The following is a 23,649-nucleotide window of genomic DNA, read 5'->3' on the forward strand; positions in this document are numbered from 1 at the left end:
TCTTGCACTGTGAATGCCCTAACTGTTTGCTGTCATCGATGCACAAGGTACAAGGTGGATGTAGTGACGGAAGACGCAACAGGTACTATGCACTTCAATGATCTACAGCTGGTGGGTTAAAAAAAATTCAGCAACCCACCCCCGCTGTCCCTGCTGACACCGTTAGTGGTTTGACGTATATAGATTGTAGAAATTGATTTATTTAAAGACAAAAAAGTATCGGTTCGTATAAGATTATGTCACCATTAGTCGTTGTGCTTCTAGTTATTAACAGGTAATGGCTAATCCTACATCGGTCGCTACAAAAGGTGGCGCAGCCTGCCCATCCTTCCGCCACGCCACAACCACTGCCCTTGCAACTTTGGCTGCCCTACTGGCCTTGCACCCATGTCCACCAGCCTCATCCTCGTCCTCGACCTGCCTGATGTACCGCTCAGCCTCCTTGTCCCCGTAGTGGAGGACGCCGAGCACGTAGGCCGCCACCTGGTGCCCGGCAGTGGCTGCCCGTTTGAGCCACTCGATGCCGAGCTCCATGCTCCCGACGACGCCCTCCTTGCACGCATGTCCTGGCAACTGCAAAAGCAAAGCAAGACACGCACGGTACACAAGTTTATAGTGTGCGTACTACACGTACCTATAGTATGTACACGTTTCGATCGGTACACCGACCGACCGACACGTACGTAGTCATGAATGAATGTATATATATGTCATCAGTGCGAGGTTTGGGTAGACTGCATGCTGAGTTGCGCAGACGTACGTGGCTCGTAGGCTGCAGATGTCCCTTCATCGGATGCGGCGATGTGCGCAGCGATCTCGACAACCACGTCGTAGTTAGCACCATCATGGCGCGCACAGCTAGCAGAACGACGATGAAGTTGTCAACTAGCTACTCGATCGATGTTTGTCTCTTGTTATTTTAGGTATCGTTAGTTCTGATCAAAAGCTAGCAAATTAATAGTTCTCCTCAACAGGTACTATGCACTTCAATGATCTACAGCTGGCGGGTTAAAAAAAATCAGCAACCCACCCGCCCCCACCCCCGCTGGTCATTGTGTGTTTAATTCGTGTATATGACCGTGACAATGGAATTGGGTGGTCTACACCGCACGTCCTCTGCGCCTTAGACTTACACACACGAAGTTGTTTATATAACCGTGCCTTGCTAGCTAGTACTAGGGATGAAAAAAAGATCGAATACGGACGGATATCATCGATATCATATTTGTTTTTATATTTTTTGGTCGAATTCGGATTCGAATACGGATAATGTCAATCATGTCACATAAGATACGATTGGATGTCGATATTATTAATATACGATTTAAGTATTCGGATACGGATACGGTAGCGGATGTTGAATATTCGGATTCGGATACGGACAGATCTGAACCTCTCTAAACGAATTCGATCTCGAATACGATCGGAAAATATCCGTATCAAAAAATATCAAATTTAGCTCAAGGTGTTTTCTAGCTAGGTCCTAATTAAAAACGTAAATGCATATTTACATGTCTATAAACTTACTGATTATGTTACATGACATTTAAATCACCATAACTTAGATTAATCTATTTCCTAAAAAAAAAGAAACTTAGATTAATCTGCCTCCGACACACTTATTGCACAATTACATGGCAGTGACATGGCTCGCCTGCCGATACTGCAGAGAGTTGCGACCAGCATATGCACCTTACATTCTAGTACCATATTATTGTGCAAATAACTTATCTTATTTGCACAAGTTTTTTAGGAAGTGCATGCATTCCATATATCTCATGATTTGTGAAATAAATATGCTTATCTACCATCCTCTGTATTCTTTCTCTCAAAATAAATACAATCTTCCTTTTTAAGGGCAGCTCTAGTGCGGTGCCCAATCAAAGCAGAGTTTGATCATCTTCGGCAAGGTTGACTAGTTCCTTGTTCGCTTGAACTTAGTAGTTTAACTTATCAGCCATGGTATAATATTTCTCAAAAATTTAGGTCTTGTTTAGTTCCTAAAATTCTTTGTAAAAAGTTTTAGATTATCCGTCACATCAAATTTTACAGTGCATACATAGAGCAATAAAAAATATAGATAAAAATAATAACTAATTTTATAGTTTATCTATAATTTGTGAGATAAATTTTTTAGCGTAATTAATCTATAATTAGATAATATTTATCAAATACAATGAAAGTATTACGATCTCAATTTTACAATTTTTTTTAGAACTAAAGGCATCGTCCTGTCCCGTCAAGATTACTTCACACCAGTCGCTTGCCTATTCCTTCCACGTGCTACACTCCGCGTCTCCTCAGTTTTGTTTTTGTTTTTGTTCTTGTTTTTTTTGGAAGCACTCCTCGTCTAACTTGTGCCGCTACTGCGGCTGCAGGAGCAGCAACGGGTGCATTCTCTTCCTCTCAGGCCGGTGACGGTGAGACATGCTGCTGCGCAAGCCTCCGTCGCTCCACCAGGCGAGGTACACCAGTTTCTTGACTGTTACCTCGTCTTGATCTCAATCAAAAAGCCTCGCCTTGATCGTTTGTTCTTGAAATCTGGAGTAGTCGGTAATGCGTCCGATGCCTCTAGTTCTTGAAGCGGAATGCATTCGCTAGCCTAGGATCCGACGCTTCAATTCCCCCCCTTTCAATAGCAACAGTAACTGATGAACCTGATAGCGCAGTAACTTGAATCGGCGGTTTATTTTACCGCCGCATGATTTTTTTTCTTTTTTCTTTACTTTTTAGTGCAGGACTATAGATGGCAATTAAGATCAACCTAGACACTAGCATCGAAATCTTCGCCGCTGGTTCTGGTGTCTCTCTGTCTCTGCGAGTATCGTTCTGTAATCTGTACTGATCTGTGTTCTGTTCTTTGTTCTCCTGCAGCCCAGGGTTAGGGATGAGGACAAGCTTGAGCCCCCATGCCGGAATGCGTGGTCCATCACAAGGTCAAGGTGACTTCACCCCGCTGTCCCAGTTAACCCTCGGATACCACGGTCGGAGCTGCAGAGTCCTGGTGCGCGTCTCCAGGATTTGGGTGGCCTCCAATCCAATTACTGGCGAGGTATACGGTCTCCACTGCCTCCTGATCGACGGCGAGGTGAGGCAGTCCATTCCCCAGCTCAAGTTCTTTAGTCCATATACTAAACCGGTGACAAGTAGCACACTTCTAGTCCCTGATATTTCAGTATCAGCACACCCTTTTTCCTTTTTTCCCCCTCTCTCTCTGATGATATGTACATTTGTAGGGTGTAGTTATGCAAGCGTGTGCGCGTCCCTGGGACATGGAGCGACTCAAACACCAGCTAGTTGAAGGGAAGGTCTACGCCTTGTCGAATTTCGGAGTACGCGAAAAATTGGACAAGTACATGGCCTGTAGCAATGGTTTAGTAATTAGCATGGGAGCACAGACAGTGGTGAATGAGATAACCGACCATGCCGGTTCTTCGATACCTCTCCATAGCTTTGAGTTTGTTGATTTTGGTGATCTTCCATCTAGGAACAATGACAGGAGCTTGTTTACAGGTAGATGTTTTAGGAACTGAGAGTACAATTGCAATGAATTTTGCTGTTTGCATATTTCTGAATTGAGCCTTTTACTTGCTTGTTTGGTAGATGTCATTGGCCAGATAGTTTCCATTGAAGATGAGGGGTGGACTTGGAAGTGGGGTGCTTGGCGTAACATATCTTTTCGCAACATACATCTGCGTGATTTGGGGTGATGGATTACTAATCTTCCTTCCAAATCATCAGTTTACATTTGTGCCAGCACCTTACTTTATGTATTACTGTTTATAGGGGAAAGCAATTGAATGTCACTCTTTTTGGAGATTTGGGTAGCAATTTCGACGCAGAGCAGGTTTTCAAGCAAGGCCAAAAAGTCCCAGTTGTTGCTATTTTTGCAGGGATGCTTGTTGAGCATTACAAAGGTCAGCTATTTCTTTAAGTGCATAATAATAATGTCATCCTTCCTTGTTTTTCAGATCTCATCTCACCATCATGCAATTTAGAAATAGGCTTTATAGTTCGCTCAACATCTGCTTCAAAATACTACCTGGATTTGGATGTAGAGGAGGTGCAAAAGTTCCGCGCAAGGTGTGTGGACTCACTGAACTCAATCATTTATACTTGAGCAGAAATGCTGATCAAGGTTACATAAGGCCAGAGCTAATAGTTCTATGTGTATGCAGCTTGGATGGTCCATATAAACCGATTGATCGCCTCCCATGTCGGCTTCAAAAACCTTTAAATCCAACTGAGTTAATTGATAGCTGGCGAACAATAAAGCAGCTGAGAAACCTCAATTCAGATGAATTACAGGTTAGGTGGCGCCCTTTGATCAGATTTAAACCATATGTCTTGCTCACTTATCTGTTCCTTTTTCTCTATGGCAGCGCACCTGGTTGTGCAGAGCCACCTTGAAAGGCATAGACTCCAATAAAGGTTGGTCATACCAGTCATGCTTTCACTGCCATCACTCGGTTAGTTGGGATGGAAGCAAATTCTTGTGCAACTATGGTTGTCCAAATAACAAGTTATCTGTTAGGTGAGAATCTGAAAGACTATTATATTTCTGCCATTCCCACATGGCTGCTCAATTTGTAGTTTTCATATGCAGCAACATGTTGTGTTTCCCTTTTGAAAGACCTCACCAGGTTGATGTTTTTGCTAAGTAAGGTACAAGCTGGATGCAGTGATTAAAGACGAGACAGACTCTATGAATGTCATGATATTTGATGGTCCAGCACAAAAGCTTGTAGGTGTTCCAGCAGAGGAGCTCAATGGAGAGGTCACAGGTGATGACATCTCAGCTGTCATCAGTTCGCAACACAGACGTGCCTTCGTTATGACATCTTCAGCTGTCATTAAGTTTTTATGCCGCACCGAAGGTGGCTGTTCCGGCTCCGTGCCACCGAAGAAGCATTTGGGCTTAGTAGTCCCATCCACTCAATGTAGCCATGTATGAACTGGAAGGCAATATATGTAATTTTCATCGAAATATAAGTTGTATATATGCCAAACTGCCACTAGACTGGATGTCTGGATGCCTTAGGTTTCAGTAGACTTTGTGATTGTGGTCTTGTGGACATGTGAATATGTGACTCTGACTGTGGTCTCTGTGATGTGTATCTGTGACTGTTTGTGGTTTCAGTATATATTTGTTTGCGCTCACTGATTATTCTATAAAATGGAAATAGTTCTGCCCTCTACAATTGCACAAATATATGGTGAAATGTGAAGACAGATAAAGAAATGTAAATACCAGGCTCAATTTATTGGCTCCACCAAGACAATTTTTGATTCCTTATTTGGAAGATTTTGGCATCGCCAAAGTGCAAGTTATTCAGTCGGGTTATTTTACAACATAGAGTTTGGACATCTGATCGTTCGGGGGCATGTGGTTTGCCAAACCCCAAAAATTGCCCCCGTGTCGTCGGTTGCCAGAGTCTATTAGCTTACATCTTTTCCAAGATTATCGTTTCAGCAAATGGCTGTGGGAAGGCATTGTGTCTTGGCTTAATTGGTATACCCTACGATCCACGGCGAAAATGTCCTGGAACGACATGGTTTGTGTTCAACGTGCAACCAAAAGTGCGCTCCGTGACCATCTTAATGTGCTAGGTATAGTGTGGAAAGAAACAAATGTGCAAACTTTCAAACCTACCAGTGCAATCACTACGACAGAGAAGCTAGTTTGAGACGGTTGAACAGAAAACAGATCATCAAAATAGCTCTCGGCAGTAGTCGCAGGACTATCTTATTTAATCAAATACCGGCTTTGCTATGTACATATATATTCCTTGCACATCTATGTGGACCCTAATAATATATTAGCAGTGATAGTACTGCAAGTATGCAAGGCCTTGTTTAGTTCACCCCAAAAACCAAAAAGTTTTCAAGATTTTCCGTCACATCAAATCTTGCGGCACATGCATGAAGCAGTAAATATAGACGAAAACAAAAAATAATTACACAGTTTGTCTGTAAATTACGAGACAAATCTTTTAACTCTAATTAGTTCATGATTGGATAATATTTGCCACAAACAAACGAAAGTGTTACAGTAACCAAAAACTTTTTATTTCGCGAACAAAACAAGGCCACGCTCGTCTGTCAGAAATTGTAAAAGCTGGAGCTGGATCAGTCCTTTTAAAAGTCACATGTGGTTCGGTGTACAGTGTCTCACTGCAAGTGTTTATTGCATGAGATCTTTTCCCCAATCGCGTGTTATTGTATTAAAGTCACGTTATTAATCCTTTTATACTACTAGTATATTCGGAACTCTGAAGCATCTGTTCCGGGCCTCTGTTTTCTTCGCTCCGTAGAAGCCCAATAGAGTTTGTACTAGTGGGCCTCCGTCGACGCTGATGGGAACCACCCGTCGTCACATGTTTTTCTTGTCAGTTGAGAGAACGGGACGAGGCGCTCAAACTATGTTTCTTCATTATTATTTCATTTTTTCTGTCTATATTCTTTCTTTTTCAGTTTTTGTTTTTTAATTTTATTTTATTTCCTATCCTTTCCTTATTATTTTTTTGTTTAATTTTATCTTTTATTTTCATTTTTTTTGGTTTTATTATTTTTTTCTTCCTTACTTCTATTTCTATTTCTTTTTTCTATTTTCAGGTTTTCTATGTTTCTTCATTCTTATTTATTCTTATTTTATGTTATATTTTCTTTTAATTTTCTTTTTTATCCTTATTTAAATTATTCATTTATTTTATTTGCTCTATGCACTTTTTATCATTTGTTAATCATGTTTGATTTTATATTTTTCTTCTTAGTAATTTTATTTTTTTTATTTTCTATATATGTGATGTTTATTAGTATATATTTAGTGTTTTATGTTGTGTTATGTCATGTTTACGTAGTATACATGTGGTGTTCTTGATGTTTCTTATGGTGTTCACTTAATATACATGTAATCTATAATAGATGCGAAGTTCTATAATATATTTAATGATATTTTATGATGTATTTAGTGATGTTAATGTTCTATAAATATATTTACGATATTTGAAAAGTAACCCATTGACATTATTTGAAATTTTTCTCCATTTTGTGTTTTACTTTTTTCTTATGCCTTTTGCTCTAGATTTTATTATTATTTTTTATCTATGTCATGTATTTATGTATTTTTATGTATATTGTAATATCAGTTTCATAAACCTAAAACCAAAATACTATTCTTCTAAATCGATAACATTTTTTTACAAAGACAAAACATTGGCTGTTGAACCTAGAATATTGTCTCTACTTAATAAAAAAATATTTTATTTTTATAAAATAAATATTCATTAATAAAATTTTATCTAAATATATATCCATGTGTGATCTTGTTTTGAAGGATTTGTTATAAAAAATTTAATGGTGTAATCAGAATTTAATTTATATCTCTGGTTTATGAGTTATGACTTTTTTAATTCGCTAAAACAATTTTGCATGCATAGGCGAGTGGGGCCTAGGTTGATGGAATAACGTGTCATCGCGCAGTAAAAAAGACCACCAAAGGGATGAGAGTTGTGGACGGTCCTCTCCATAATTTTTAATTGTAGAGATAAATATTCATTAATAAAATTTTATCTAAATATATTCATGTGTTATCTTGTTTTGAAGGATTTGTTATAAGAAATTTAATGGTGTAATCGGAATTTAATTTATATCTTTGGTTTAAGAGTTATGACTTTTTTTAATTCGGTAAAATAATTTTGCATGCATGGGTGAGTGGGGTCTGGGTTGATGGGATAACTTATCATGGCAAAGTAAAAAGTATAAGAGTTATGGCTTCATCATGAGTGTGTTAGATGGGTCTTCTCCATAATTTTTAGTTGTAGATATTTGGATGTGCATATATTTATCTTAATTCATATGTGTTGAATTGGATTAGAGTGAAATCAAATTAAATTTTATTTCAATTCATTCTAACACATGACATGAACGAGGCTTTGCCCTACATAGTTTCCTCAAACTGCTTTGGCGAGTGCTAATCGCGTTGTCGCACGCAAGTTACGCTGCTAATCCTGATCCATTAGCATCGCATCATATCGCACCATCTCTATTGCTTTTCCCCCCTGAAGAATGTAACGTTGTGGCAGCAACGACTCTAGCAAAAGTAGCAAGTGATGCAGGCAAGGCAAGGCATGCTCTCTCTGTCTCAGGGGGATTCCGGTTTTGTCGACAAACTAGGGGCTGCTCCCGCTAGCTGTTCCATGGTTTCGTGCTGTGTGCTGCTGTCCTATCCTGTTGGGACTTGGGACATGGAAACAACTTGTCATCTCATGACGCAGCAGCGGCTTGCAGAAAATGAGCAAGCTGGATAGTGTATGCACTTTTTTTTTTTGTGTTGATAATTTCATTTAGGAAAGGAATACGCCACGAAAGAAAATCACTACTTTGTAGTATATTGATGATGATGACCAAGGCATAAGGCAGTACTCCTACAAATGAATCACTAGCTTTCTCAGAGGTTTCATGCTGGGGCGTTCAGCCATCCTAGTCGCTTGTGATCCACGTGACCGACTGACCCTTACTACATCGCCCATGCTCCAGCTCCTCATACATTACATTACTAGTAGTAATAGTTAGATAATGCGCTAAACGGCCTGTCGCTGCCGTGAAGTAGCTGACCAGAACTTCGCCTAACCATCTTTTTCAAACAAATTTCCATTTCGAAATTTCATATTGCTTACTAGTACTATCTTCATTGTAATGCTTGGCCTTGGCATTGTCCTGATTAAATAAATAAATTAATTAATAAAAACATAGCTGCACGTGATCCACTTGTACCATAGAATATATCGTAATAAAACTTCGACTACTGTAAGTCCTTGAACATGTTCTGAGTTTTTAGTCAGATCTCGGTATTTTTAAATTGCATATCTAGCTTTATGAACTTACCCTATGTTCTTATCTAGGTTTCTGATACTTTTAAATTGCGTATTTAGTTAAACTTGTTCCAAGTATTCATGCAAGGCCATGTTTAGTTCACCTAAAAACAAAAAAAAATTCAAGATTCCCGTCACATCGAATCTTGCGGCATATAAATGGAGCATTAAATATAGATAAAAGAAAAAACTAATTGTACAATTTGTCTGTAAATCACGAGACGAATCTTTTAAGCCTAGTTACTCCATGATTGAACAATGTTTGTCAAATAAAAACGAAAATGCTACAATGTCAATATCCAAAAACCTTTTGAATCTAAACAAGGCCCAAGTCTTAATACTTTTAAAATGCACAATCAGATCCCTAAAGTTGTATTATTGTACCATTATAGTCCATCCACCCATGCACCATCGTCCTCATCTTTGTCAAATCACACATGCATGCTCACCTTACCCCACGTCGCCATACAAGGCTGCACTATGCTCAACCTCCTACTCCACACCTGTCTATGTTGCATCGTCTGTGCAGTGCTGCACTCATGTTGCCACGATAGACCATGTCATGCCCACTGCACCGTCATGCCACGTGCTCCACTCATCCTACTATACTACAACGATGACCCTATCGTTGTCGAGGGTGATGAGGAAGGCTAGGAGTGTGGGAAACTAAGTGTTGTGGAAGGTGGGAAAGGCCACAACAACCAAGGCTTTGGCTAAGATGTGTGGTGGTGCAAGCATTACAAGGACAGCCAAGCGACAATGCAGATCCTAGGAATCTAGTTGTGCATATTCAACCTAGTGTGTGAGGAGGAGATAGGTTGAAATAGACTATGACGAGAACTTGGGACCAGTCTAGGAGCTAAATGCATAGTTCAAGATCTGGATGAGAACTTGAGATAACCTTAGAGAGTAACATATAACATATAACTAGTAGTACCGAGATCTGAATGAGAACTCAAAATAATTTTAGTGAGGTACATGAATCTAGATGAGGATTTGGAACAAGTCGAGGAACGTCAATAAAATTTACTCTAAAATTTCTGACAAACATATACAGAGGCCGTGTTTAGTTCCTGGGTGAAAAAAATTTCGCGACACTGTAGCACTTTCGTTTATTTGTGGTAATTATTGTCCAACCATAGACTAACTAGGCTCAAAAGATTCGTTTCGTAAATTTCGACTAAACTGTGTAATTAGTTTTTATTTTGTCTATATTTAATACTTCATGTATGCGTCTAAATATTCGATGTAACGGAGAATCTTGAAAAATTTTGGGTTTTGGGTGGAAGTAAACAAGGTCAGATTCGAAATAAATTTCTGATGAAATCAAATCATATACGAATTCGAAATCCAGGTCGGATTTGTGCCGGGTCCGAAAATTCTCCTTTTCTTTTGAAAGAAAAACAAAAACATAGAAAGAAGAGCGACAGAGGTAGAGGGGCAGAGAAACGTGCGGAGGAGGAGGGAGCCCAACGCGCCCAGCCTCCCTCGCAGTCGCAGCTTCGAATTCCGCTCCGCCCCTCGACCTCGGCGCCGCAACCGCAACCCCGCGAGGAGCGTTCACACCGCGGACCCTAGCCTTATCCGTCCGAGCGCGCGCCCGCCCGATGCAGACGGAGGCGCGCGTGGGCGTCGTCGTCGACGGCGGCGGCGGCGGCGCAGGCGCAGCCGTGGGCCGTTGCCAGAGGCAGCGCCACATCAGCACGGCGGGGCACCTTGCCGCTGGAGGGTTCGCGGGCGCCGTCAGCAAGACGTGCACCGCGCCCCTCGCGAGGCTCACCATCCTCTTCCAGGTGAAATTTCTCCCAGCTTATATCTCTATCTAAGACTTTACGTTATGTTTTCATGCTATATATAAGCGTTATGGTACGGATTGGAATCGACGAGCGGCGGGGAAGGGATTGGGGGCTTACACCATAATACGTCCACACGCAAGAGGCGTCCTTATCTTAGTCCCTTTTGTTTTTGTTTGCTGCTCTATGGGGAAATTATGCACGGAAATTCGTCCCCTGTTTTCAGTTACAAATGCTTGGTGGACGCTAGCAGTAGCAGCCACATGGAGCTAATTAAGAAAGATATGTATATCTGTTTGTTTTTACTAGTTAATTCACTAGTAATTCACTAGTGCTTTAATGAATTGTTATGGAGCAGATTCTGTCCAAAAAAGCAATCTCTCTTTTGCGTGGCACTGACCCCTGAGGTTCATTATCAGTGGGTCAAAGCAATACCATCTGTTGTTGTCTAAAAAAGAATGGAGTAACAACTTATATGATGTGAGACTTCATATCTTCCTCTTTGGGGGTGTTGTTAGTGCGCCTTGTCGCTGCACTTCATGGTCTTTGAAAGGAATCTTATGCTAAGAACAAGATACCTAGGCATTTCACTAGTCTTAGGGATCAGAAGCTAAGAGGGACAAGACAGCTTTTGTATACTGTCTCTTTTGCAAGTTCTTTTGTTTGATTATAAGTTGTATATTTGCATACAGTAGATACAGATTTTCCAGAAAAGATGTAATGGATAGAGTATTGAAACAAATGTTTACAAATGCATTTTCATCTCATAGTAGACTTGGAACGCTTATAGGACTGAGGATACTTATAAGGCTTACAGGACTCAACCTGTATAAGATTATTAGCAATTCAGAACAATGTTTTTCTTTTCCTGCCACTGTAGAATTACACATTCAACCTGTATTAATGATAACTTCGCTAATAATTGAATGTGTAATTCTCCTTGTGTTAAGAGCAAGTGAGTTTACTTCGTCCGGCAATGTGATGTACATATCATATCATGAAAGTAACTAAGCAAGCATGTTACAGGACATCTCTTTTCAGTGAACCAGGATACTTCATTTGCTATTGGAATTGTTAAATAAGCTAAGAGGGAATTTATGGTTTGCATTCTGATTAATACACAAATTGTTTCCATCTACCGTATATGGAAACTCACATCACTGGATAGGTGGAGACACTATATAATCTTGCCAATTGCACACATTAAATAAATGTTCGACACAGTATCATGTACTAGGCAATTTTGGCGTTATTGTTCTCTTTTACTGCAGCAATCCATTCTTATGCTTGATAAGTGTCCTGAGCTCTTTATTTCTGCTTCACAATATTTAACTGCTGCAGTTGTTACTAATTAATTGTGTGTGCATGCCTGATCTGATATTGATTCACAAGAAACAGTCAACACCTTCTTGACATTAAGATTTCTTATACGAGTCCGTTGCATGCTGATTTGACAGGTAGCTGGTATGCATTCAGATGTTGCGACTGTAAGGAAGTATAGCATATGGCATGAGGCTTCACGAATTTTTCGAGAAGAAGGGTTTGGAGCCTTTTGGAAAGGAAATCTAGTGACAATTGTACACCGCTTACCTTATTCTGCCATCAGCTTCTATTCATATGAGCGCTACAAAAATGTAAGCACCAAGGTTCTGTGCTTTAGTACTTAAAAAATAAAACATTGCATAGTGAGCTTTGGCATTCAATACTATTTTCATGAGCTGATTTTAGATAAGTATTTCAGCTTCTCCAAACGGTTCCTGTCTTGGATAGAGACTCAAATAATGTGGGTGTTGTACGTTTGCTTGGTGGTGGCTTGGCGGGAATAACTGCTGCATCTTTAACTTACCCGTTGGATGTTGTTCGTACTCGTTTGGCGACACAGGTAATACTCCATATTATTCTTATATCCTGAATAAAAGTTACACCTGGCCAATTTTGTACTCCTTTAAATCAGCTTTTGCATGGTGTTGCTTTATGGACCAAGGATTCATACTATTCTTTTCATCTAAATTTCTGCAGAAAACCACTAGGTATTACAAGGGCATCTTCCATGCGGTGTCTACAATTTGTAGAGACGAGGGTATCAAAGGATTGTACAAAGGCATTGGGGCCACGCTGTTGGTAGGTCATGGACCTTTTACTTATATATATGTTTTTTTAGTGTTGGATTGCCAGTAACTTTTAGGAATTACAGGGAGTTGGACCTAGTATAGCAATCAGCTTTTCTGTCTACGAATCACTGAGGTCTCATTGGCAAATGGAAAGGTGCTCATCATTATTACTCTTTGTTTTATATTGTAATGCCCTCTTGAATGTGTTGTCCAAAACTCCAACTGATGCCTATGGACATATATGCACCAGGCCCCATGATTCAACTGCAGTTGTTAGCTTGTTTTCTGGGAGTCTATCTGGTATTGCATCATCGACAGGTAAGAACTGACATTTGAGCCCTAATGGTTGTCATTGTTGATTTTTTCTTACTGAATAAACAAAGCCATGACATGCACTTATATTATTGCTTGCACAACAAGAACGATCTCTGCTGAAGGAGCTAGCAGCACATTTATGCAGCTATATGCTTTTATAAAGCAGATAGACAGACATAATTTATCCACTTGCATTGCTAAATTGATTGCCTGACATCATAAAAGAAATGATTTTCAACAATGGATGTTAAATTCTATATTCATCGTTGCAGCCACATTTCCCCTTGATCTTGTAAAACGGCGGATGCAACTTCAAGGAGCAGCTGGGACAGCGTCTGTCCAGAAATCAACCATAACTGGAACTATCCGTGATATCTTGCAGAAGGAAGGTTTGCGTGGCTTCTACAGAGGTATTGCACCTGAGTACCTCAAGGTTGTTCCTAGTGTTGGAATTGCCTTCATGACATATGAGACATTGAAGAGCTTGCTCTCTAGCATTGATACGGATGATGAGAGCTGAGGTTTCCCATTTTACAAAGAGGTTAAACTTCAGTGAAATTTTGGCCATAGGTTACTATCAAAATGTAAGTGCATCAGAGTGGTTACACAACTGGCAGTGGCAGTTTTGTAGTTGTTGGTAGGACAAAGCTTACCTGAGGTGTACAATTAAATCTTGTGTTGTACCATAGGCTAAAAAGAGCAAATGAGCACTTCATCTTGTGTTCCTCTGTGCATTATGCTCCAATTTTGTGTTATGAAATGTAATGGCCCATCAAGGAGGGAAAAAAAGGGGGCGAAGATCAATGATTTTACAGGTTTTAGTTTTCCTTTGTAACAATTGTGTTCGCTGTGCACCAAAGGGATGTGTGCATCGACTTCAGTTTGTGTCCAAAATCCTTTTTAACCTTGCTAGGGTAAACTTATAGGAATGCATCAGAACTTGTAATTGCGATTTCCTTCTCATTTGGAAGTTGGAATCAACATGGTGGCCTTCTGGCTGATGTATTTCTGCACATATTGGTATATAAAGAACTATAAGAGAGGAGATTATCGTTAATGTCTCTGGTAAAGATTATCCAGCATAACAAAATGTTGATAAACTGTTGTCATGAAAGATTTGTTGTACTACTTGGGTCCAGGTGTTTTATTATATATCGGGAGGATGGAATATTGTGTGCTCGTAACACATTCAGCTGATGCAAGAATGCTTAAAGCTACCATACAGGAGTACGAGATCTCCAGGACTATTATCCTCAACTCTACATTGCACATACTCTACCACCTAAGCCTTTTGTGTCAAATAATCATACCCAAGAGATTCTCTGCGCCAATAATATTTCGCATCTATGCAATAAACAATATTAGGTGAAACTACACAAATTGGAATTTGGAGAGAGATGGAGACCGGCGAGAGATGCCAATTGCCAACATCCATCAGTAAACTAAACAACAATCATACCCAACAGGTCGGCGATCCGTGCATCACACATAAAACAGACGCTTGCCTCTTGCCTGCCAGCATCCATCAGTAAAAAAAACACAACCTAATCGGTAGGTTCAGACTTCAGAGTTACTGTCGCCTTGTTAAAATCCTATCATAATTCATAAGTCCAACACATAGACTGATGGTTTAAATCGCAAACTAATCCCTAAATTAGATGTCTCTTGTAATATGAAATATAGCTTGTTCAATTTGTATTGATTTGACACCATGAATTTGCTTTTGTTGTCCAAATGTTGCTTTTGTAATGGGGACAGGGATGGGACGAGAAGCTCTCCCGCGAGTATTCGAGGGTATGAGGACTGAGATTTTTTTTTTTGAGCCAACTGACTGAGAATTTTTTTTCCCTAGGGGATTGGGAGCTATCCCCCGATGAAGAATTCCCTGATGACATCACTAATCATGGTGCCGTAAAGAAACTTTAAGAATTTACTAATTCACTTTAAGAATTTACTAATTCACCCTTGAGTAAAAGTACTCCTAAAAAGTAAAAAACAATAATTTAGTTATTGGTCCCACATTTTTGGTACTATATTTTTGGGTACTTTTCATTAGGCACCTAGAGTACTTTCCATTTCTATGCATTGAAATTTGTCTTGATAAACGGTTCATTTTTTCAACCACCGTGAAACTAGATGCAATTTATTTTCTTGTTGAGCATAGTCAAAAAGAATTTTGGCCATGTAGCCCTATACGAACTTGGTTGAATTATGAGCACCCAACAATTCTTAAGGATAACATTTATCCATTCATCAATATGTAGTACAAATTTTTTCTTCATGAATACAGATTGGTGATGAGCAGTATAGTAGCCATGGACGCATCCATTTTGAAGAGCTGCAGAGATTAGCTTCTTATTACTCTGAATTTCCATTATGAACACTATACTCTGAATCTAGTTTATCAGTTTTCAAACCAGAGATAAAATCAAGGCTCATACATGAATATCATCTGCAATTAGCCTACTAATCAGCAAATATTTAAAAGATCAAATAAAGCTTGTACCAACGAATATAATCCATTGCCTCGCTGTTCCTTATATTGACACATTCTGTTCCTTTCTGCCATGCCGGCATTAACAAACACCTTCAGGACAAGCACACAAACAAAGATATGTCAGGGCTGAAATTGATCGACAACAGCCTAGATGCATAGGCGGTGAAGAAAGCAGTTCGTGGAGGCTCTGACTAGCTAACAAGCCAACTAAATAATAAATGGCACAAGCACAAGCACACTACTTTTCTAATTCAATTACCCAATTCATTCAGTTCAAAAACTCTAGGAGGATGAGGCTATACACAAGCAGTACAGGGTAAACAAAAATGCTTCATCAATGTCATTGCTACTGGAGGATAACAGAGCTACAAAAAGCATAACAGAAAGAAGCACTAGTAGGGATCATCCCAAATCAAAATCTCAGTTAGGCATGATGGCTACTGTAGCTTAAGCAAAGAATGTGCATCAATGTACAAGAAAAAAAAGGAAAACTTGCACTAGACATAGACAAACTGATAATGCACTGCTGCAGTTTTCAGTGAACAGTACACATAAAATGTGATTTCTGAAGTTCTTAGCTTCAGAACTGATATATATGGAACTCTTGAAATTATCTCTAAAAAGTTCCATAATTGGAGAAGATGACATTATCATTACAGAGCATATGAAGCCTCTGTACTTGCAGGGCATAGTAGTTATCAACTTGCTTCTAAAACTTCTTTCAGCAACTTTGAGTTGCACCTCTTGTATTTTCGTGTTTCCTACCCTCTTGTAACTTGCCAAACGCTATATGCGAGCCGTTTTGGGCTAAAATAAAAGTTTTTTCAGGTGGGGAACGCCTCCCCCTCCCCCCCCCCCCATTGACCCTCAAAAAATAAATAGTCAATTTTTTCATCATGAATACTGAGCAGTACCTCTGTACTTGCAGGGTGTAGTGGTTATGTGACACATTACCTGACTAGTACGACAGGAGTCCTTACTTGGAAAAAACTGAAAGTTTCCTTTAGGAAAGGACTTCATCATCACTACCGACTACAGAAATCATGTGATACTGAGTAACTGATCAGTGATTACCAAAGAAAAGTACTAAACTTGAAAGGACTGTCTCAAAAACATTGAAGGGACGGCCTGAATAATGCATGTCAATTTGAAGGGACCAGCGCATCAGGGCACAAGGGATCCACAGGAAGAAGACTACTCTATAAGTACTATCGGCTATGCCACTCCTGGGGCAGCAAAATGCAATGAACGGTGTTCTCATCCAACACAGAAATAGCAACGCGAGCGAGGGAGATGGTAGTGTAGGTAGAGCTAGCTGCAGATTGCTCGCAGGCTTGGAAGGCATCATGAAACTTGAGGTTGATCATCAGATCGTCTCGTCTCTTCTCTATTAGTAACATTTTGCATCAAACATCTGTCGCTGTCAATCCATGAAACATCAGGTCATGACGAGCACACTGGGATGCAGGCCTTGAGTGTGCAGTAGCGCGAGTGTGCAACCCGCTTCCATTCACCTCATAACTCAATATCTTCCAGGAAGACGGGTGGCGCAGATCAAGGCCTCAAATACTGAGGTTGGGGCACCGGGCCTCCCCCTGCTCCAAGGAATGGAGCTGCTGATATCCTGCACCTGCAGATTTGGAAGAGGAGAGCTTGTGTTGTTGTGCTGTAATGCTGAAAATTTCACAAATAAATAAATATAACTATCTAGAATTCTGTAAGGCCAAGACAGTTCAGCCTAGTTTTCTTCTTGAACTTTAGCGAAAAAGAATTTCGGCCATGCAGGCCTATGCGAAATTGACTGAACTTATGAGCAGGCAGCCAATTCTTAGGATATTTTGCCATGCTGGATGAGCCAAGATGCTTTATGGGTTGGTTTTATTGAGTTCTTCGACTATAGAAGAGACCAACCATGAGTAGAAAATTTGCTCCCTTTTTACGATTCAGTGTTTTGAAATATTGTCCTTCTCAGAGTTTCCAAGGACTAAGAATCAATATGTAGTGCAATTTTTTTCTTCACGAATACAGATCGGTACCTCTGTACTTGCAGGGCGTAGTGATTGTGTGATATCTGACTAGTACAACTAGCAGTCTCGTAGCATATTATTACATGAAAAAAAATGAAAGTTCCCTTTAGAAAATGACTTCATCACTACTGACTACAGCTACAGAAGCCATGTGATGTGAGTAGCAGACTATACCAAAGAAAAGTACTTAACTTGAAAGCACTATCTCAACGACGATCTGAAATAATGTCAATTTGAAGGGCCCAGGGCACAAGGGAGCCTCACGAAGAGAATACTCTATAAATGCTATCGGTTTTGTCACTCCTAGGGCTGCAAAATGCAATGAACGGTGTTCGCATCCAACACAGAAACAACCACGTAAGCGATAGAGATGGTAGTGTAGATAGCGCTAGCTACACACTTGTAGGCTTGAAAGGCATCATGAAACTTGTGGTTGATCATCAGATCGTCTCTGGAGGCTGGGAATTCAGAGGTTGGGCGTGTTAGGATCACGGCCTCTAAGACAGCTGGCAACTAGGAAGACGATCATGGGCTCTGGTGGCACACGAAATCAGACATTTAGCGATGCCGTGGTCTGTGGTAGGCAAGAATCTCACATCTGGCGACGCCGTGGTCTGTGGTAGGCAATAATCTCACGCTATCGTCCAGCGTTCTGTTTGATGCAAAACACGCTAATCGCGAAAAAAAGCTTCATATCCAGCCATCCAGTTAGGTTGCAGGTGACGAATGCTGCACGTGTATTCATGGCATCATTAATAAATCATGGTAGTTAAAAGCTGTCATGGGCATAAAGAGGGGCGCCGTAGGGCGCAAGTGTCCTAGTTGGGCCTTAAGCCCATTAGTGTTAATTAGTGTCTCTCTTAATTATTTGTCTATAGGAATAGTACCATATTGTCTAGGCACAAGAGGTGTTAGTCCTATGTACCTTTTATATTCAGCCCATAGGGCACAATGGAAAGCAAGCAATGAATTATGAAGAAACAATTCTAGTCTCCCTCATTCTCTTAAGCTCTTGGCAAAGCATAAGGCCTAGTTATCCTAAAGCTCTTGGCAAAGCATAAGGCCTAGTTATCTATATCCAAAATACCCACCTCATACATAACAAAAGCATTGTTAATTCAGTCTTAGACCGCTTAATAGAAAATAAAAATTCTCATGTTATCTAATAGAATTGAGGCTTTTTTAGTCCCAGAGATAGTAGACCCACAATCCATGTGTACTGCAATAGGACCAAAGTCAAGCAATGCTTATACCATAAAAAAAGCCAAGCATTGCTCAAAGTGGCGTGAATGAGCTGTAGAAGGCAGACCCAGCCAAGTTTTTCACGAGTTGAATTTCATAACAAGAAAATGCTCAATGCGCCTTTCATTTCTGCCTAGTATCAATTTACGCAGTATACAATAAATGGAAATTTCCTTTTCTTTTTGAGAACAAAATAAAATGGGGGTAGGTATCTGTGCCGTAAGGAGCTTTCTAGAGCTCCGATTAACTACAGATGTTTGGCCCAAAATGACCTGATCAAATGGCCAAGTTGTAATATTTATAGAATTTTCCTCTTTTTAGATGAAGTAATCTGTATTTAACCTTTTTTTTACAATTTAGTGTTTTGAAATATTATCCTTCTCAGAGTTTCCAAGGACTAAGAATCAATATGTGGTACAATTTTTTTTCATGAGTACATATCGGTACCTCTGTACTTGGAGGGCATAGTGGTTCAGTGAAACATTACCTGACTTACATGAAAAAAATTGAAAGTTTCCTTTAGAAAATGACTTCATCATCACTACTGACTATAGAAGCCATGTGATCTGAGTAACTGATCATACCAAATAAAAGTACTAAACTTGAAAGCCTAGGCACAAGGGACCCTCAGGAAGAAGATTACTCTATAAATACTATCGATTTTGTCACTTCTGGAGCTGCAAAATGCAACGAACAGTGTTTGCGTCCAATGCAGAAATGGCAACACAATCGAGAGATACGGTAGTGTAGATAGCGCTAGCTACACACTCACAGGCTTGGAAGGCATCATGAAACTTGAGGTTGATCATCAAATCATCTCTTACTTCTCTTGTACTAGTAATATTTTGCGTATATATGGCATATCCTGAAACATCTGTCGTTGTTATGGCACACTAGGAATCTGGGATGCAGGCCTAGGGTGTATCGTCGCGCCACCCACTTCCATTCACCTGATTGCTCAACTTCTGTCGGGAAGTCAGGTGGCACAGATCAAGGCATTCTAACACAGAGGTGGGGTCATTGGGCAATACTTGATTGAAGGACAAGTTGCTGAAATCCATCAACCCCTGCTTTGAAAGAGAGTTTGTGTTGTTGTGGAGGCTGAGAATTCAGAGTTGGGTGTGTTTGGATCTTTGGCTCCCAGATATAGCTACCTACCAGATAGATGATCGTGGCTTCTAGAGCCACACAAAATCAGACATCTGGCGACGCTGCTGTTTAGGACAGGCAAGAATCTCACACCATCATCCAAACAAGCTTCATATCCAGCCATCCATGTAGGGCACAAGTGACGAATGCTGACACATGTGTGCTCGTGACATCCTTAGCAAATCACGGCAGTTAAAAACATTGTTAATTCAGTCTTAGAGGCTTAAAATAAAAATTCTCAAGCAATGCTTAGACCATAAAAAAAGTCAAGCAATGCTTTAAGCCCATGCATGACTTGAATTTCTTTTTTCCCCAAAGTGCATGATCTGTTCAAGCACGTCTTTTATTAAGAAGACAGAATTAAAGTTACACGTATGCCTGCGTTCTGGAGCTCAAAGTGGCGTGAGAGCAGCCAAGATCGAATGAGCTGCAGAAGGCAGACCAAACCAAGTTTATCATGAGTTGAATTCATAACAATGAAATGATTAATGTGCCTTTCATTTCTGCTAGTATTACGCAGTACAATAAATGGAAATTTCCTTTTCTTTTAGAACAAACAGAAGGAAATGAACGATTTTTGATGTACCAAAACTCAATCTACAAAACCAACTAGGCATACTTTCATTTTTTCAAGGAATTCATCCATGGGCCTGGAAATTTTATGGGATTCATTTCTCATCATGCTAAGGTTCATCATGAAGGGGCAGGTATGTGATTCTCAAAAGAAAAATAAAAAATGAAGAGGCAGGTATGTGGGCCGTAAGGAGCTTTCCAGAGCTTCGATTAACTAACTGAATATTACAGATGGTTGGCCCAAAATGACCTGATCAAGTAGTCTCGCGGCATATTATTACATGAAAAAATGAAAGTTTCCTTTAGAAAAGGACTTCATCATCACTACCGACTACAGAAGTCATGTGATGTGAGTAACTGATTATACCAAAGAAAAGTACTGAACTTGAAAGCACTATCTTAAAAACACTGAAGGGGCGGCCTGAATGACGCATCCATGTCAATTAGAAGGGACCACGTCACAAGGGATGTGCAGAAAGAAGAATACTCTATAAATACTATAGGTTCTGTCACCCCTGGGGCTGCAAATGCAATGAACAGTGTTCGCATCCAACACAGAAATAGCAACGTGAGCAAGGGAGACGGTAGTGTAGGTAGCGCTACCTGCACACTGCTTGCAGGCTTGGAAAGCATCATGAAACTTGAGGTTGATCAGATCGTCTCTTACTTCGATCTAAAATAATGTCAATTTGAAGGGCCCAGGGCACAAGGGACCCTCAGGAAGAAGAACACTCTATAAATACTCCTGGGGCTGCAAAATGCAATGAACGATATTCGCATCCAATGCAGAAATAGCAACACAAGCGAGAGATGATAGTGTAGATAGCGTTAGCTACACACTTGTAGGCTTGGAAGCCATCATGAAACTTGAGGTTGATCATCAGATCGTCTCTTACTTCTCTTCTACTAATATTTTGCGTATATATGGCATATACTCAAACATCTGTCGTTGTTATCCATAAAACGTCAGGTTATGACGAGCACACTGGGATGCAGACCTAGAGTGTACAGAAGCACAACGGGGCACTGGGCAGTGCTTGATTCAAGGGACAAACTGCTGAAGTCCATCAACCCCTGTTTTAAAAGAGAGCTTGTGTTGTCATGGAGGCTGGTAATAATTCTGATTTTGGGTGTGTTCGGGTCTACCTACCAGACAAATGATCATGGTCTCTAGAGGCACACAAAACCAGACATCTACCGACGTGCTATCTAAGCCAGGCAAGAATCCCCTACCATCATCCAAACAAGCTTCATATCCTGCCGATTGTCGAAAAGAAAAGCTTCATATCCAGCCATATCCATGTCGGAGCATCCATGTAGGGCGCAGGTGACGAGTGTTGCACGTGTGTCATGACATCATTAGCAAATCACGGTAGTTAAAAGCATTTTTAATTCAGTCTTAGAGGCATAAAAATAAAAAATCCCTTGTTATCTAATAGAATTGAGGCTTTTTTTAGTCCCAGGGATAAATCCATAATCCATGTGAACTGTAAACTGCAATAGGACACAAGCAATGCTTACCATAAAAAGAAGTCAAGCAGTGCTATAAGCCCATGCATTTTTTCCCACTATAGTACATGATCTGTTGAAACACGTACTATATTAAGAAGACAGGATTAAAGTTACACGCATGTCTATGTTCTGGAACTCAAAGTGGCGTGAGAGCAGCCACGAATAAGCTGCAGAAGGTAGACCAAACCAAGTTTTTCACGAGTTGAATTTCATAACAAGGAAATGCTTAATGCGCCTTTCATTTCTGCATTACACAGTACAAAAAATGAAAATTTCCTTTTCTTTTTTTGAGAACAAAAAGAAGGAAATGAAACAGTTTTTATGTACCAAAACTCAATCCACAAAACCAGCGTGTTTCATTTTTCAGGGAATTCATTCATGGGCCTGAAAATTTTATGGGCTTCATTTCACGCTAAGGTTGATCATGAAGGGGCAGGTATGTGGGCTTTAAGGAGCTTTCTAGAGCTCCGATTAACTGACTATTACCGATGGTCGGCCCAAAATGACCTTATCAAATGGCTTGGTTATAATATTTACAGAATTTTCTTCTTTTTAGATGGAGTAAGCTTTTTATTTAAGTTAAATAAAGTTTTGATCTTTGTAACAAAGCAGTATTACCATTATAGTAAAATAAAAAAGAAAGAAATAAAAATGGGATCTATTATATACTCTAAATGTATAAAACATCATACTAATAAAGGTACAGCATAAAAACAACATATCAACCTACATTCCAATTACAGAGAAAAAGCTAGCTTGACATAGTTCTCTTATTTTAACTATCAAACTACATTCCAGTTATAGAGCTAAAAAAAGCTAGCTTGACACAGTTCTGTTGTTTTCTTGGACTATGAAGAGAGATGGCTAAAGTCCTTAAAACTCTATTGTCTTCATACAAAGGTGATGAACAGTACATCTAAAACATTTTGCATATGTCTGAATCTCACTTGTCCTCTAGCAACCTATCAAAACGGTAATCAATGCCTTGAGTAATAGTTGAGCCTTTTCTTTTCCAAAGCTCCATCAAATTGGAACATCCTTATTCCTCCTAAACCATATAAAAGCAACAATGAATGTCGGGATTAAGCAAGAGAACGATGCCTCCAAGGAGAGATACAAAGTACCACTGACGATACTATTCCCTTTATAGCATACACAAACTTTTCACTTGCAAGATCTCACACCACGAGGGCGGTGGTCTATCCTTACGCCTCTAAGGAGAAAAACGGCACCGACAACCATTGCCATCATCAACCTAATGACACTATGTGAAAAAAGCTTATTACAGACGTGTGTTCAGGTATTTCACAGACCTGCAATACTACGTCTGTAATAAGGATTTATTACAGACGTGCATGTAAGCGTCTGTAATTGTAATTTGTTAGAGACACGCTGTACTGACAAGTGTCTGTGGTAAAATAACGCTCGTCTGTGTACATTCTTTATTACTGACGCGTGTTAATAACACACGTCTGTACAATGCTGATAATCACCAAAAAAAAGTACTGTTCGCATATAATCCAAACTCGCCCATAATACATCAACACAACACAGATC

The 23,649-nt window shown here is 39.9% G+C and overlaps 2 protein-coding genes across 3 annotated transcripts; both read left to right on the top strand.

The window, feature by feature from the left end:
* LOC8060813 (replication protein A 70 kDa DNA-binding subunit E) lies at window positions 2,293-5,139 on the top strand. 2 transcript variants are annotated; one of them, XM_021455707.1, is made up of 9 exons: window positions 2,293-2,465; window positions 2,875-3,088; window positions 3,237-3,513; window positions 3,604-3,706; window positions 3,787-3,917; window positions 4,005-4,083; window positions 4,179-4,308; window positions 4,383-4,534; window positions 4,666-5,139. In XM_021455707.1, exons 1-9 carry the CDS (start codon window positions 2,428-2,430, stop codon window positions 4,952-4,954), a joined length of 1,413 nt encoding a protein of 470 aa, XP_021311382.1. In that variant the 5' UTR covers window positions 2,293-2,427; the 3' UTR covers window positions 4,955-5,139. The 2 variants fall into 2 exon arrangements, with proteins under 2 accessions (XP_021311382.1, XP_021311381.1); XM_021455706.1 differs by having other exon boundaries at window positions 2,294-2,465; window positions 3,999-4,083.
* Window positions 10,283-14,105, top strand: LOC8073320 (mitochondrial substrate carrier family protein B). Its single transcript, XM_002455171.2, has 7 exons — window positions 10,283-10,666; window positions 12,124-12,300; window positions 12,408-12,548; window positions 12,686-12,787; window positions 12,861-12,931; window positions 13,028-13,095; window positions 13,365-14,105. Exons 1-7 carry the CDS (start codon window positions 10,481-10,483, stop codon window positions 13,610-13,612), a joined length of 993 nt encoding a protein of 330 aa, XP_002455216.1. The 5' UTR covers window positions 10,283-10,480; the 3' UTR covers window positions 13,613-14,105.

The sequence above is a fragment of the Sorghum bicolor genome, chromosome 3 (assembly GCF_000003195.3).
Source record: "Sorghum bicolor cultivar BTx623 chromosome 3, Sorghum_bicolor_NCBIv3, whole genome shotgun sequence".
Taxonomy (NCBI): Eukaryota; Viridiplantae; Streptophyta; class Magnoliopsida; order Poales; family Poaceae; genus Sorghum; species Sorghum bicolor.